The sequence below is a fragment of the Trichomonas vaginalis genome, chromosome VI (assembly GCF_026262505.1).
Source record: "Trichomonas vaginalis G3 chromosome VI, whole genome shotgun sequence".
Taxonomy (NCBI): Eukaryota; Parabasalia; order Trichomonadida; family Trichomonadidae; genus Trichomonas; species Trichomonas vaginalis.
Window position 1 is genome coordinate 9,365,962 of NC_067208.1, and position 14,106 is coordinate 9,380,067.

General features: G+C 27.8%; 2 protein-coding genes across 2 annotated transcripts, besides 5 other annotated features; one reads left to right on the forward strand and one right to left on the reverse strand.

The window, feature by feature from the left end:
• Nucleotides 1-3,870: part of a mobile genetic element that runs on past the window's edge.
• TVAGG3_0833910 (uncharacterized protein) lies at nt 73-1,584 on the reverse strand (the record flags this gene model as incomplete). The annotated part of the gene is made up of 1 exon (XM_001308430.1): nt 73-1,584. One exon carries the CDS (start codon nt 1,582-1,584, stop codon nt 73-75), a length of 1,512 nt encoding a protein of 503 aa, XP_001308431.1.
• Nucleotides 2,480-3,223: a mobile genetic element.
• A 1,786-nt stretch (nt 3,871-5,656) lies between the features above and the next one.
• Nucleotides 5,657-5,783: a mobile genetic element.
• A 137-nt stretch (nt 5,784-5,920) lies between these two features.
• Nucleotides 5,921-7,023: a mobile genetic element.
• A 212-nt stretch (nt 7,024-7,235) lies between these two features.
• TVAGG3_0833950 (uncharacterized protein) lies at nt 7,236-7,922 on the forward strand (the record flags this gene model as incomplete). The annotated part of the gene is made up of 1 exon (XM_001308429.1): nt 7,236-7,922. The coding sequence occupies one exon, from the start codon at nt 7,236-7,238 to the stop codon at nt 7,920-7,922; it is 687 nt and encodes a 228-aa protein (XP_001308430.1).
• Nucleotides 7,923-11,627: 3,705 nt separating this feature from the next.
• Nucleotides 11,628-12,427: a mobile genetic element.
• Nucleotides 12,428-14,106: the final 1,679 nt, after the last annotated feature.

The window sequence follows — 14,106 nt, forward strand, 5'->3', positions numbered from 1 at the left end:
TTCCATTGATTTCAATCGAATATTTCGATTTGGAGCAGTTGTGTGGAGGATTTATTTCGTGGATTGACGCTTTTATATTCGAACCAGCTGGAAATAATGATATAATTTGTGAATAACCACATTTTTTCGTTTGGCACAATAATAGTGTAACTCTAAATGATCATTCTTGCAATAATAACATTCAAATCGTAATGGAATACCTTGAGGATATATCGTTTTCCTATAGGCAAATTTGTCAGAGTCAGATATACTAAATGTATGATAAGTACGTAAAATATCACTAATTTTTATTCTCTGGGCTTCTTTATCATCTTTGTTCAATATATTGTAGTTTGCAACACATTGTTCGCAAATGGTTTTGGAAAGATTATATTGACTCCTTTTGTCGGAAATACTTTGATATACTTTCGCATTATCAATAATAATTTGAGGGTTAATAAAGTTATCAAAAGATAAATTATCAGTTATATATGGTTGTTGTTTAGGAAGAGCCTGAGTTGGAAGAGATTGTTGTTGTCTCTGTTGAGGAAGAGTCTGAGCTGGAAGAGATTGTTGTTGTCTCTGTTGAGGAAGAGCTGGAGCTGGAGGAACTTGGATGTTTACTCTATTTACTTGTATAAAATTAGGAGATAATTTGAGGATTGCTTGCCGAGATTTATTATTATTTGATTTTGGTTTCAATATGCGTCCATTAATATTTTGATGACCATCACTAATTTCTCCATCAATATTTGAATTTCTTTCATTAATGTTTTGATTAATATTTGAATGGCTATTAATCGTTTCTCCATCAATATTTGAATTTCTTTCATTAATGTTTTGATTAATATTTGAATGGCTATTAATCGTTTCTCCATCAATATTTGGATTTCTTTCATTAATGTTTTGATTAATATTTGAATGGCTATTAATCGTTTCTCCATCAATATTTGAATTTCTTTCATTAATGTTTTGATTAATATTTGAATGGCTATTAATCGTTTCTCCATCAATATTTGGATTTCTTTCATTAATGTTTTGATTAATATTTGAATGGCTATTAATCGTTTCTCCATCAATATTTGAATTTCTTTCATTAATGTTTTGATTAATATTTGAATGGCTATTAATCGTTTCTCCATCAATATTTGGATTCCTATTGCCAATTATATCATTAATATTAAGCGCGTTTCCTGATTTAATTTTATCTGATTTTACATCTTCAATGATATCATATGAATCATCACTTGATTCAACATCGCTATCTGCTTTAAAAATCCCTTCTGCTAATACTTCTGTGTATTTTTTACCATTGCTATCTGTCCTTATTGCAATCATTTGACCTTTTATATCACTTCTTCTAAATTCTCTTACTTGTTTTAATAAGCAATTAAGTTCATATCCATATTCTTCGATTGAATCCGTGTTCAGTATTTTCATAGCAGTATCAATGTCATTTCTGGCTGAAAACAATGCAATTTGTGAAATATCCATATCATATCCATATTTTATTAAATCCTCCAAATTTGATAGTTTAGTTGAAGAAATTATTGGATTGTCAAATAGTTTAGAGGCTTTTTTTGACTCTTTTATTTCAATTGTCATATCTGAATAATGTTTAACATAATTAAACAATTGTATCTTCTTTGAATCTTTTTGTAATATAAAAGTCTTTAGTTTAAGATGAAATACTTTGGAAGCATATAGATATAATGATAGACAATGTATTTCTTGAGGAGTATTGACTTTTTTAATTTTATTTCCATATTTGAGCGTGATAACCATATCAAAAATGAATAACCTTAATTTATAAATCTGAATTTGATTTTAATAATAATAAATAATATATATATATATATATATATGTAATTCATGAATTATATTTTTACACTTCATTTTACCTGAACAAATATAGCTGATATCAAATAACAATTTAATATAGAAATTGAAATTGTTATATATGCAATGTAAATACACATAATACATATATTATAATTTATCAATGATTATTGTCTAGACCAAAATTTGTAGATGGAATTATGCAATTTCTCAATTTAAAGTACCAGCTGTTTGTATAACAACTTCATATTGAAATTTACTAATAAACACGGTAAGTTTCATAATTTTTATTATGATGATCTTACATTTGATTAAAATCGACGATTTTTCAATTGGAAAATAGTGCAAAGTAATAAAGAATATATTTAGCAAATTTTAAATTTTTTCAAAAATTTTAGAATGAATCTTATAGAAGGACTAGCAAAGATTTAAAGGAAATTTGAATAAACTCATAGAATTTTTGAAAGAAGAAGGGAGATTTGAGAGGATTTTTGGTCAGAAAAATATAGAATTAAATGAATAATTGGGTATGATAAGATAAGTGATGGTAAAAGATAATTTTAGTAAACGAAAACGTGTAAAGTTAAAGCAAGGTAACATTTTTAATCATTTAAAAAAGAAAAAGAGCAAAACTTGTTCTTGAATCTTCTTGGTGAAAGACAAAATTCAATGAAACAATGTTGATTGATGTACATTGACACAGAAACATTGATTGTGTAATCAATCTATTGAAACTACAAAACTTTGTTCTTGAATCTTCTTGGTGAAAGACAAAATTCAATGAAACAATGTTGATTGATGTACATTGACACAGAAACATTGATTGTGTAATCAATCTATAAAAATTCATTAAACTATTTTAGCTTTCCTTTAATTAATTTTATTATTTTAATTATTTGATCATTAAGTCTCATTGTTTTACAACATCCCCATTCTCTCATTATCTTCGTTTAAATTAATATCTATTTTTAGATTTATTATTATATGAACTTTTGTTTAGGTTCTTTTAAAATAAGTTTCTTTGCGAGAATTAATTATTTTTTGTTTTCCTAAACTTACACATTTATAATGAACATTCAAGCTAAATCGACATTGTTTTGATAATTAAATATGCATTTAATGAAAATATTAATTGTCACTTTTTATATTTGTTAATGAAAATGATTTTTAAGTTATAAGGTGCCATGACAATTGACAAAGAGTTATACATTTGTACAAACACATTTGTACACACTAGCATATTGTAGCAGTTTATATTATAAATAAAGATTCGCTTTATTTTACGAGTTTCAAATTTAGATCTGAACCATGTTGAAGATCTTTCAAATCAATACGACAAATACATTTGTATACACTAGCATATTGTAGCAGTTTATATTACAAATAAAAATTCAGTATTTATTTTTATAACTTATTTTTTATTACATAGATTTTAATTCTAACCGAAAATATTTCTAATCTATTTATATACATGTATTTTACTTAATGACATTGATGATATATGCAATTTATATGCACGTTTATCAATTATCAATATGAGCCATTGTATCTATACATGGTAGTAATATTTGAAGTTTAATAGTTGTTATCAACACCACGTAGCTTTTTGTCCTAAATTTATACTATTTGGTTCCGAAATAAGATTATAAATTTTTAAATTTAAATTCGACTTTTAAATACACTACTGATCGATTGCTTATATTGAGTTTCTGCTTTGCAAACAAGTTAAGGTTATAATTGTAAGTTTATTTGTATGAAATAAGAAATAATATATGTGGCATTTGGATTTTATGCTACCATTTTTCTAAACAGGTGGTAGTGAGTCATTCACTTAAATATTGAGTAATCTTCAATAATGTGTAACGAAGATTTCTCTGAAACCATTAAAATAACGTATATAAATAATTGTATGTCAAAATGTGTGCCTATTTCAATTTTGCACACATTTTGACAGAAATTTGAATGAAATTTAGAGGTATTTCTTCAAATTTGAATGATGCTTGTCAGAAAAAGTGTAAAAATGTGTGCAAATGTGTGCATTTTATCCATCTCCTTTCTATCTTTAATAACTATTTGTTTTTTCCATCTGTAATTCCATGAAACAGTTTTAAATAAGAATAATCTTAAGAAATTACGCTAGATACTACTTTGATTGTATATTTGCATAGTATTTAATTATTTGATTATCTGATAACATTGTCTCCTGTGGGTTTAGCTATTCAGAAAGCAAAACTTTTATAATTCAAAAAAAATCTGACCTGAAGTAAGTATTCTCTATTTGTTGATAATTGTTGCTAATATTAGATTCAACACAATCAACAGTTTTTTGATAATTCATGCTCTCATGAAAATTGCCAATAAATTCACCCAAAATCCATTTATATCAGTTTCTCTCATAGAAAATGTATGTGTAAACATGATATGTTATAAAAAAACTGTAAAGTTTCATTGTTGTATTCCAATACCTTGGAAATCTGATTTCTGACATATTGTTCCAATTCAAAATTCAATGAGCAAAACAAATTCATCCGATCCTATATATCATTCAAACTGACGGCGATTAAAATGATGATTACCTTAATAAGTCAATTCATTCACAACATATTTTTCTCCCAATTTCCCACAAAGATTGGAATAATTTCTTCGATTCTTCAATTGTCTATAAGTCATACACAAATGAAAGCAAAGAACTCAGAGTTACTACATCAGACAGCTATTATGTCTCTTTTTGTCTCTTTGTTTATCTTAATTCGACAGGTGCAATTCGTATCACAGACACAACGAGCAGCAATCTTAAATTCCTCATCGATACAAGTTCCTTTGACAAATGCGAACATAAGAGCGCCGACGGCGGCTCTCTATACATAAAATAGAACCAAGGTGAGTGTATTCAAGACAAAATCTGCAGTTTTGGCTCTAAATAGCCAAACGATGGCGCTTTCTGCCATGTTACAATATCATCTAAATCTACTTATAAGAATTATATTCTTGATTCAACAATTTCTTCGAGTGGTGATAATAGCTTCCTTGGGAAAATGAATATTTATCTATATAATGGGAAAGTACATATGAATTCGATTAATATTTCACATTCAAAACTTGATTTCAGAAATTTTTACGAAATTTGGTGTTGTTCTAACTCAAATGTATCACTTTCAACATTTTCGAACAGCACATCTAAAAATGCAAGTCATTACCACGCGCTTCATTACGGACCATCAAACACAATTGAATATAAAATAATTTTTTGTAATTACATATAAAATAACTGCGATTGGTTTATTTGGACTTATTATGACCTTTACTTCCTTAATTGCAGCTTTTCTAAGAATATTGTCACATCAAAGTACTTTCATGCATATGGAAACAACAAAGTTCAAATTGAAAAATGTTATTTAGATTTTTATGAACCTGGAACAGTTGGAACTCTTGTAATAACAGAGAACGTAAGCTTAATTTATCCAGAAAATCATCATTATACACATAGTTTATGTGTTGCAAAACTTTCACCAACAGTTAGTGTTAAACAAGAAAGAGATAAAGAAGAAAAGAAAATTAACTTTAATTTCATGATTTTTCTTGTTTCTTGTGTTAGTGAATAAAAGAATAACAGATAAACGACCTTTAACTTACCATCATTTTTACATTTTGGCAATGGAACATAACATCAACATACTTGATATACCCATTGCAGGAATATTTTGGTTATACAATTATCATTTTGAATTTGATTGTATGATGTTAATGGATATGCATTCTCATAATGCTAATTAATTTATTCACAGTGTTTAGGTGTAGTTCTTCTTCATCTCTCAAATGTATGAAAATATTCGAATCTTTAAGGCTGCACTTACGCCCATCTGACTTTGATTCAAATTTTTGACAACTGACGTGAAGAAACATTGAAAATTAACCTTAAATATCATAATTGAAGGCTATGTCATAGGGGTGTAAGTGCACCCTTAATGCTCTCTAATTTTCTTATTTATTTTCACTGAAATGTAGTTTTCATTCAGCAAAAATATAGATTGTATATAAAAGAGTCAATATAAGCAACTAGTCCATAATTTGATAACTTTTTCCAAATTCAAAAGAGTGTTAATCTCGTAAACGAAAAAGAGGATTTGACGCAGTCAAATCCTCTCTCTCAAAAAGTGGACTTTACATGGCAAATTTCAAATGCATGTAAGATCAACTTTGATCAGTTTCAGGATGGAATTGGAGGCCATGAGGTACTGACATTGCATCAGTATCTCATAGCCTCCAATCCCTTCAAAAAATGGGAGAAACTTTGGTCGAATAATTTAACATTCGGCCAAAGTTTCTCCCATAATTAATGAGAATGAAAGGGTAAGAGGCATATAGGGTCACTATATACCTCTTACCCTTTCATTTTCATTTGGAGGTCAACAAACCCGGAGTTAATTGCAAACAATTAACTCCAAATTTGTTTATGTTAAGGAAGGAATTGGAGGGTAAGAGGTACATAGTATGAATATGTACCTCTTACCCTGCAATTCCTTCTAGAAAGTTCCAAAACTTTGGGTTAATTGCAAACTATTAACCCAAAGTTTTGGAACTTTCAAGTGGAGATGGAAGGCTTTGGGGTATACATTAATATAATATACCTCAAAGCCTTCCATCTCCACTACAAATGGGAGAAACTTTGTCCGAATAGTTTAACATTCGGACAAAGTTTCTCCCATCTTTCAATGTAATTGCTACCTGTGAGGTACTGACTTGAAGTCAGTGCTTCACAGGTAGCAATATCCAAAAATTTAAAAACATTTTATCAGTTCGTTAGGGAACTAGAGCCTCCTAGGTACTGAACCAGAATCAGTGCCTAGGGGACTCTAGTGATTTATATAAATCTGAGAAACTTTGAGGAAATTGTTCGACATTTCCTCAAAGTTTCTCAGCAATTTAGCGAGGAATGTTCGTTATCGTGTAGATATTTATAATATATACATGATAACAAACATTCCCCGCTAAAAGATGTAAAATCTTATAAGAAATAATTGCAAAAGAATAACAAATTGCAACAAATTTTATATGAAACTGAACCTTATGAGGTAGTGATTCAAGATCACCGCCTCATAAGATTCAGTTTCAATCTCAAGTATCTCAAAAGTAAGGCTCTATTTTTTTGCCATGTAAAGTGTCACTTTACTGTCAAACTGTTTTTATCGTTTTCGTTTACAACATTAATGAAATGTTAATAGCATTATCATAAAGAGGACATTATCAATCGATGTATTTCAAGAATTAAAATTCTTGATATTTCGTTAAAATTTGGAAGCGACTATGAATATCATGGTCATGAAACTCAATTTCTCAAAGGTACTTTTACCCATATTGTAAAAATTTTATTCAGAATTTTTTCAAAGTATTAATTCAAAATATCTAAAAGTGACAATATGAAATTTTTCATCAATGGAGACGAAAAAATAAATGATGCTGGTTATGAAATCAAAATTATCAATGATACAAAATGGTTAAAGATATACCACCACAATTCAACAACATTATTCTCGGACAACAAAGTTATTGCAACGACGCAAGTTTATTTCATCAATGAAACCAATCGATTTAGTGTTATTGGTTATATTAACGACAGTTTCAAGATTAACGGTCTCTACAACTTCTTATTCCATTTTCCAGACGATTATCCAGACGACTACTTTTACTTCAACCAAAGTACACATCCACTTACCTCCGCTTCAGTTAAAGACTTCAGTTACAAATTTTATAATAAAAAATGTTTTCCCGATCTAAAAAGTTACCTAATGCTCAATGGTTTAGCAATTTCAACAGCTTCGGACGCAATTTTAGATGGAAATATTAATTATGACCATTGGTGGTATGCTATTGGCTCTAACTGCTATCACAGTGGTCGAAGAATTCCAGGACCAAATTGTGCCAATATTGCAGATCCTACTACAACTACAAATGATTTATGGATTAAGATAATAGATAAATCAGTTTTGAAGTTTCTTCCTTCTTTTCTTGAACATATCTGTCTTTCCAATGCTCTAAATTGCCAAAATTGGAGTTATTTTCCTTTTAATTTATTCGAAATCTTTATTGTTTTAATATCAGAATAAAATATATTAAATTTATTTCTTATTATATTCGATTTTTTGAAATAACACTCTGAAATATTTGAATCAAATTGTAAAATCTATCAATTTTTTAAAGCAAGAAAATTCTTAACAATGCTGGTTATGAAATCAAAATTATCAATGATACAAAATGGTTAAAGATATACCACCACAATTCAACAACATTATTCTCGGACAACAAAGTTATTGCAACGACGCAAGTTTATTTCATCAATGAAACCAATCGATTTAGTGTTATTGGTTATATTAACGACAGTTTCAAGATTAACGGTCTCTACAACTTCTTATTCCATTTTCCAGACGATTATCCAGACGACTACTTTTACTTCAACCAAAGTACACATCCACTTACCTCCGCTTCAGTTAAAGACTTCAGTTACAAATGGAGTAGTTTCTGAAACTGTTACATGGCAATAAGTGCCATCTTTTGGTAATCTAGAACCAAAACTGCATATTTTATTCTGAATACACTCACCTTTAACTGAATTTACGTATAAAGAGCCACCTTCTTTGCTTTGGTGTTCACATTCATCAAATGAACTTGTATCAATGAGGAATTTAAGACCGGTGGTTGTTTCATCAGTGATACGAACTGCTCCTGAAGAATTAAGAAAAACAAAGAGGCAAAGAGAGATGTAATAGCTATTCGAGGTATTGGTGCTGAGTTCTTTGTTTTCTTTAGCATATGACGTATACTTAATTGATGAATCAAAGAAATCATCCCAATCTTCGTGAGAAATATGGACGAAACTATGTAACGAATGGATTTATTAAGCAGTTCTTTCATAATTCATAATTTATCAATATAGGAAACGCTGTAATTTCAAAAAAAATGAACATTTTTCTTTATTGAGCGAATTGACAAATTCTCAAAAAATTGAGAGAATTCATTTAAAAAAACTTTTAACATGAAATCTTTATTCTTATATTAAAATTAAATAAATTTCCAAGAAATATAAAGGGAAATAACGCTTATTTTGGTATTTTAAAATATTAGAGGGACAGAAAAGTGTGTGAAAAGGAGGAAGAAACCTCAGTATTGATTTATCTATTATTTTAATCCATAAATCATTTGTAAGTGTATCGGGATATGGAATGTTGGCACATGGTGGTCCTGAATTCTTTGATTAGAGTTATAACTACCAGAGCCTATAGCATACCACCAATCGTTAATATTAATATTTCCATCTAAAACAGTATAAGAGGATGTTGAAATTGCTAAACAATTTCAAGTGGTGATGAAAATTACATCGGAGCTCGTAATATTTATTTGTATAATGGTGAAACACATATGAAATCCATCAATGTTTCGTTTGCAAAATTGAATTCACGAAATTTCTATGAAATTTATTGTTTTTCTAACTCAAATATAACACATTCTATATTCTCAAATAACACATCTACAGATTCAGAAATCCATCTAGCATGGCACACTGGACCTTCTGATACAATTGAATTTAACATTCATTTTTGTAGTTACTTCGGAAATAGTTGCGATTATTTTGTGTACAGCGATTACAATCTCAATTTCAGTAATTGCAGTTTTTATGAAAATACTGTTAAAATTCGATATTTTGGAATTCGGTTTAATAAGAGAATGCTGCTTAAAGGATGCTACGTAGAAAGTATTGAGCCTTCTAAATTTGGAACTGCCACTATAACGGAGAGTGCAAATTTGGATAATATAGATGATTTACATTTGACTAATACTTGTATTGCAAGACTTTTAAACGAAACATATATAGTCAAAAAGATCAAAGTTAATAACAAAAGAAATAATAATTTTTATTTCCTGATTTATCTTGCATCTCTCTATTCCTCATAAAAATTTTATTTTATCTTAAATTAAGTACTAATTTTGCCATTTGAGTGCAGAAATTACGTAAATTTTGAGAACTTGGTTAATTGGCTTCGTGATTGTGTCTCGATGTAACAAACTCAACATAGAGTGGTTTTCATCCTGATGTCACTATGTTTTAAAGTTTTTGATGATTATTTACATAATATTTCTAAATTAGTTTTCAATTAATGCCAATTCTTTAAAAAATGTTCCTAAATTGACCATTAATTCTAGTTGACGTTTAGAAAAAGTAATAAATACATTAAATTAAAGAACATTTGTGGTATTCTGATCCGATTTTTTTTGACAAATTCTGAAATCTTTCTTCCAAAATCGTATGAAATTTTATACAATTCAAAGTGAGGATGAATAAATAATGATGATTTCAATAATTTATTTCAGTACTTTCGCTTTATTTTCCAACAAGCGTGGAACAATTTTTTTGATACTTCGATCTATTATAAATCATGCACCGGTGAAAGGAAAGAACTCAATGTTAGTGCATCAAACAGCTATTATATCTCTCTTTGTCACTTTATTTACCTTAATTCAGCAGGTGCAATTCGAATTACAGATTCAACCACTAACAAACTTAAATTTCTCCTTGATACAAGTTCGTTTGAAAAATGCGAGCATAAGAGCAAAGAAGGTGGCTCTTTATACCTAGAATCTAGTAAAGGGGAGTGTATACAAGACCGAATTTGCTGTTATGGCTCTAAAACCCCAAATTTTGGCGTATATTGTTATATTACAGTTTCATCTACTTCTCCACATAGAAATTATATTCTTGATTCAACAATAACTTCAAGTGGTGATGAAAATTCTCAAGGATGACGAAACTTATATTTGAAGAATGGTGAAATAAATATGAAATCAATCAATATAGGGTGTCCAAAGGTGTGTTTAGCACAAACCTGAATACTGCGAATAGAAATAAACAAGTTACATATATATAAAGTTTATTTAAATATAATCACCATTGGATTCAATCACGCGTTCGCAGCGATCGATCCAGGCTTCAAAGACACGCTTTAAATCATCATACAATTGATAATTTGAGTAAGAACATTGTCAATTCAATATTTTAGCTTTTCTGAGGTGTGAGAAAAAATAGAAAATAAAAAATTGAAAAATAGATAGTATATTAATAGATAAATGCAATTATTAAAAAAAAACAAATTTGAATTTTGATATGGGAATAAAATTATTCTCACAAATTGTAAAGATTTGAGAGCGTTTTGAAAAAAATCGAAATTATCAAAATGGATAAATTATGAAAAGATTAATTGTGCATTTAAGTTAAATAAAAATATATTTGTAATTGAGATAATATAGGATAATTCAAAATTTGCTTTGAAAATGCATTTGAATAGAAGAAAGAAAAATAATGTTTAAAGAAAAATAATATATAAGGCTGAATATAAAACAATAATTTGAATTCAAATTTACAATAAAAGTATTGTTTTTAAAATCAAAATTGAATAATTTGATTTATTTATTAAAATATATTTGATTTATCTTGTTTTTTAAAAAATTACACCTTCTCTCAATTTTTTATTATCCTTTCAAAATTGCCGATCATTTCTTAAAAAAATTCTGGATGAATTAATAATTTGATTTGTTTATTAAAATATATTTGATTTATCTTCTTTTTTAAAAAATTACACCTTCTCTCAATTTTTTATTATCCTTTCAAAATTACCGATCATGTCTCAATTTATTTGCAAATGTTCAATGATAAAACTTGCAAACCCACTCAAATTATAATGAAAAAAAAATAATGGTGATTCAACTCAATATTTAATAAAATGGATTGAAAACAATAAAGAAGAATGTAATTGGGTTGAGAGTAGGGGTAATTTTAGCTAAAAGTGACACGCCTGTAAAAAGTGACACACCCATGAAGGGTGTGATTACCAATCGGTAATTTCGACAGTTTAGAATTTAAAATTTTTTATGGAACTGTTGCGAGTTTCATAAAGAATTTAAGGAATATAAGCAAAGATTTGAATCAAAATCTTAGACCTAAGCCGCTCGATTCGCTCGCGGCTTCCGCGAATTACAGATCAGCAAAGATTTGAATCAAAATCTTCGAACTAAGCCGATCGCTTCGCTCGCGGCTTTCTTTATTATTTTAAATTTGCATATTTCCATCAAAAGTTCATAAGGTAAAAAATTTCGTTTATTTTTACTAAGAAAAAAAAAGGTTTTTGATAATAAATTTATTTTATTTCGAAAAAGTAGCAATAATCGTAAAAGGGTATTGATAGGCTTGCTAAAGTAACTAATTTTAGCTGTCAAATACTTTTGTATTTTGAAGTAAATTAGTATAAATTTGTTTTTACTTTTATTTCGAAAAAGTAGCAATAATCGTAAAAGGGAATTGATAGGCTTGCTAAAGTAACTAATTTTAGCTGTCAAATACTTTTGTATTTTGAAGTAAATTAGTATAAATTTGATATTATTTTAACTCCCTTTGAAAACCTCAATTTTCCATACAGAGGGAACGGGAATAGCATCCAATATTCCCTGAGAATGGTTGCGCATTCTCGGTTCCCTCTATATTTCGAACGAAGCTCTCATCGGTCTTTTTTTTAATACTAAACGTTTTTTTCCATGTCACTTTTAGCTAAAATTTGGGTTTGCCATTGGGTTGATTCCACGAAATTATTTTTTTATAAAAAATTGATTGACGATTTTCAGAAACGGAACCAAACTCAGGCCCCTCCTGAAGAAATTAAAGTTAAAAAAATTTAAAATTACCCATATGTGGATTGAAAATGGGAAATACATGTGTGGAGGTGAAATCAATGGACACTTTTATAAGTGTTCAAGGGACGATGTCAAAAAATATAATATCAAAAGCCTATTGGATTTTTATGAATCTCATATAGAAATTAAAGAACCAAAAGAATAAGAAGGAAAAACTAACTAAATAAACAATTACTTTTTATATAATTTTACTTTAGTGCTACAAAAAGAAGTTGCATATGATTTATTTTACAGGTTAACAACTAACTTTCCATTTGAAATTTTATTAAATTTTCAACAATTTAAACAACTCCTAATGGTATTAAAGGATTTAGAAGTATGTAAGGATTTAAATTTAAAATTCATTTTTAGTGAACACAGTTTATTTATATTAAAATTAACACTTATAACATATAATGAAACAAAAGATGACACATTAATCAAGAATTTACATATAACTTTACTATTTGAATTGATAAAAACACAAGATAAAAAATATCTTCATAGGCTGATTCAATTATATATAAAACTCAATTTTTCGTCAGAAAAACAGATCTGTTTCAATTATTTAAGGCTTTTAACTGAAGAATTTCAGCTATCTGAGAAAATTTCCATTTCAATTCTGACTTTTGTTTCGGAGATAATTCTTGAATTTAGTCATCAAATATTTGATATATTTGGTGAATATTTTGTCAATTTTCCTGTAAAAAACATTTTTACAATACAAAATGAAAAAAAATACAATTGAATTGGTTTCATATTATGTGTTGTCTCGCTAAGTTTCAAATGGATGAATTCTACGAGTTTATGCCTTTCAATTATTTAATAATTTTTTGAATATGTGCAAATCTGACACATATAGTGAATACAATATTAGCAATTTGTTAATTTTAATATATTCAAAAGAAAATTACTTGAAAGTTAAATCAATTATAAATGAAAATGGTAAGCTTTATTGTCAAATTAAACTCTCGGACTCTATGCTTTTCAAGTAAGAATTTAGTATTTGACTTAATGTGCGAACTTTCTTATTCAATTTTACCGGATAAAAGCATTCTACCATCTCATAAAATAGATATAATTCAGTCATTTAATAATAATAATCCAATAAATGAAGATAATCTCGATTTTTACTTAAATTTATATTTAAATTTAATTGATGATCCAATTATCATACAAAATCAAATTGTTACTGATTCCATTATTAATTTTCTATCACAGAATTATGAGATCTTAGATGAAGATACAATCAGCGAATTTGAATCAAAATACAAATTCATCCTGATTCATAGATTTTTTGATTATTGCTAACATAATAAGCAATTCATTGTCAGTAAAACACTATATTTTTAGATTCAAATCAGATACACACTTTTTTCTATATCTTCATATTCTGTTTAAATGATATTTAGCTATGATAACATAAGCTATTATGTATACATATATTTTTAAGTTTCTAACATATTTCTATTTCTGTTGTCTCTTATATTCTTTAGAAACATAATATTAATCACCATTTATTATTTTTATCATTGAAACATCAATAATGTCAAACAAATATCGTCATGATTTTTT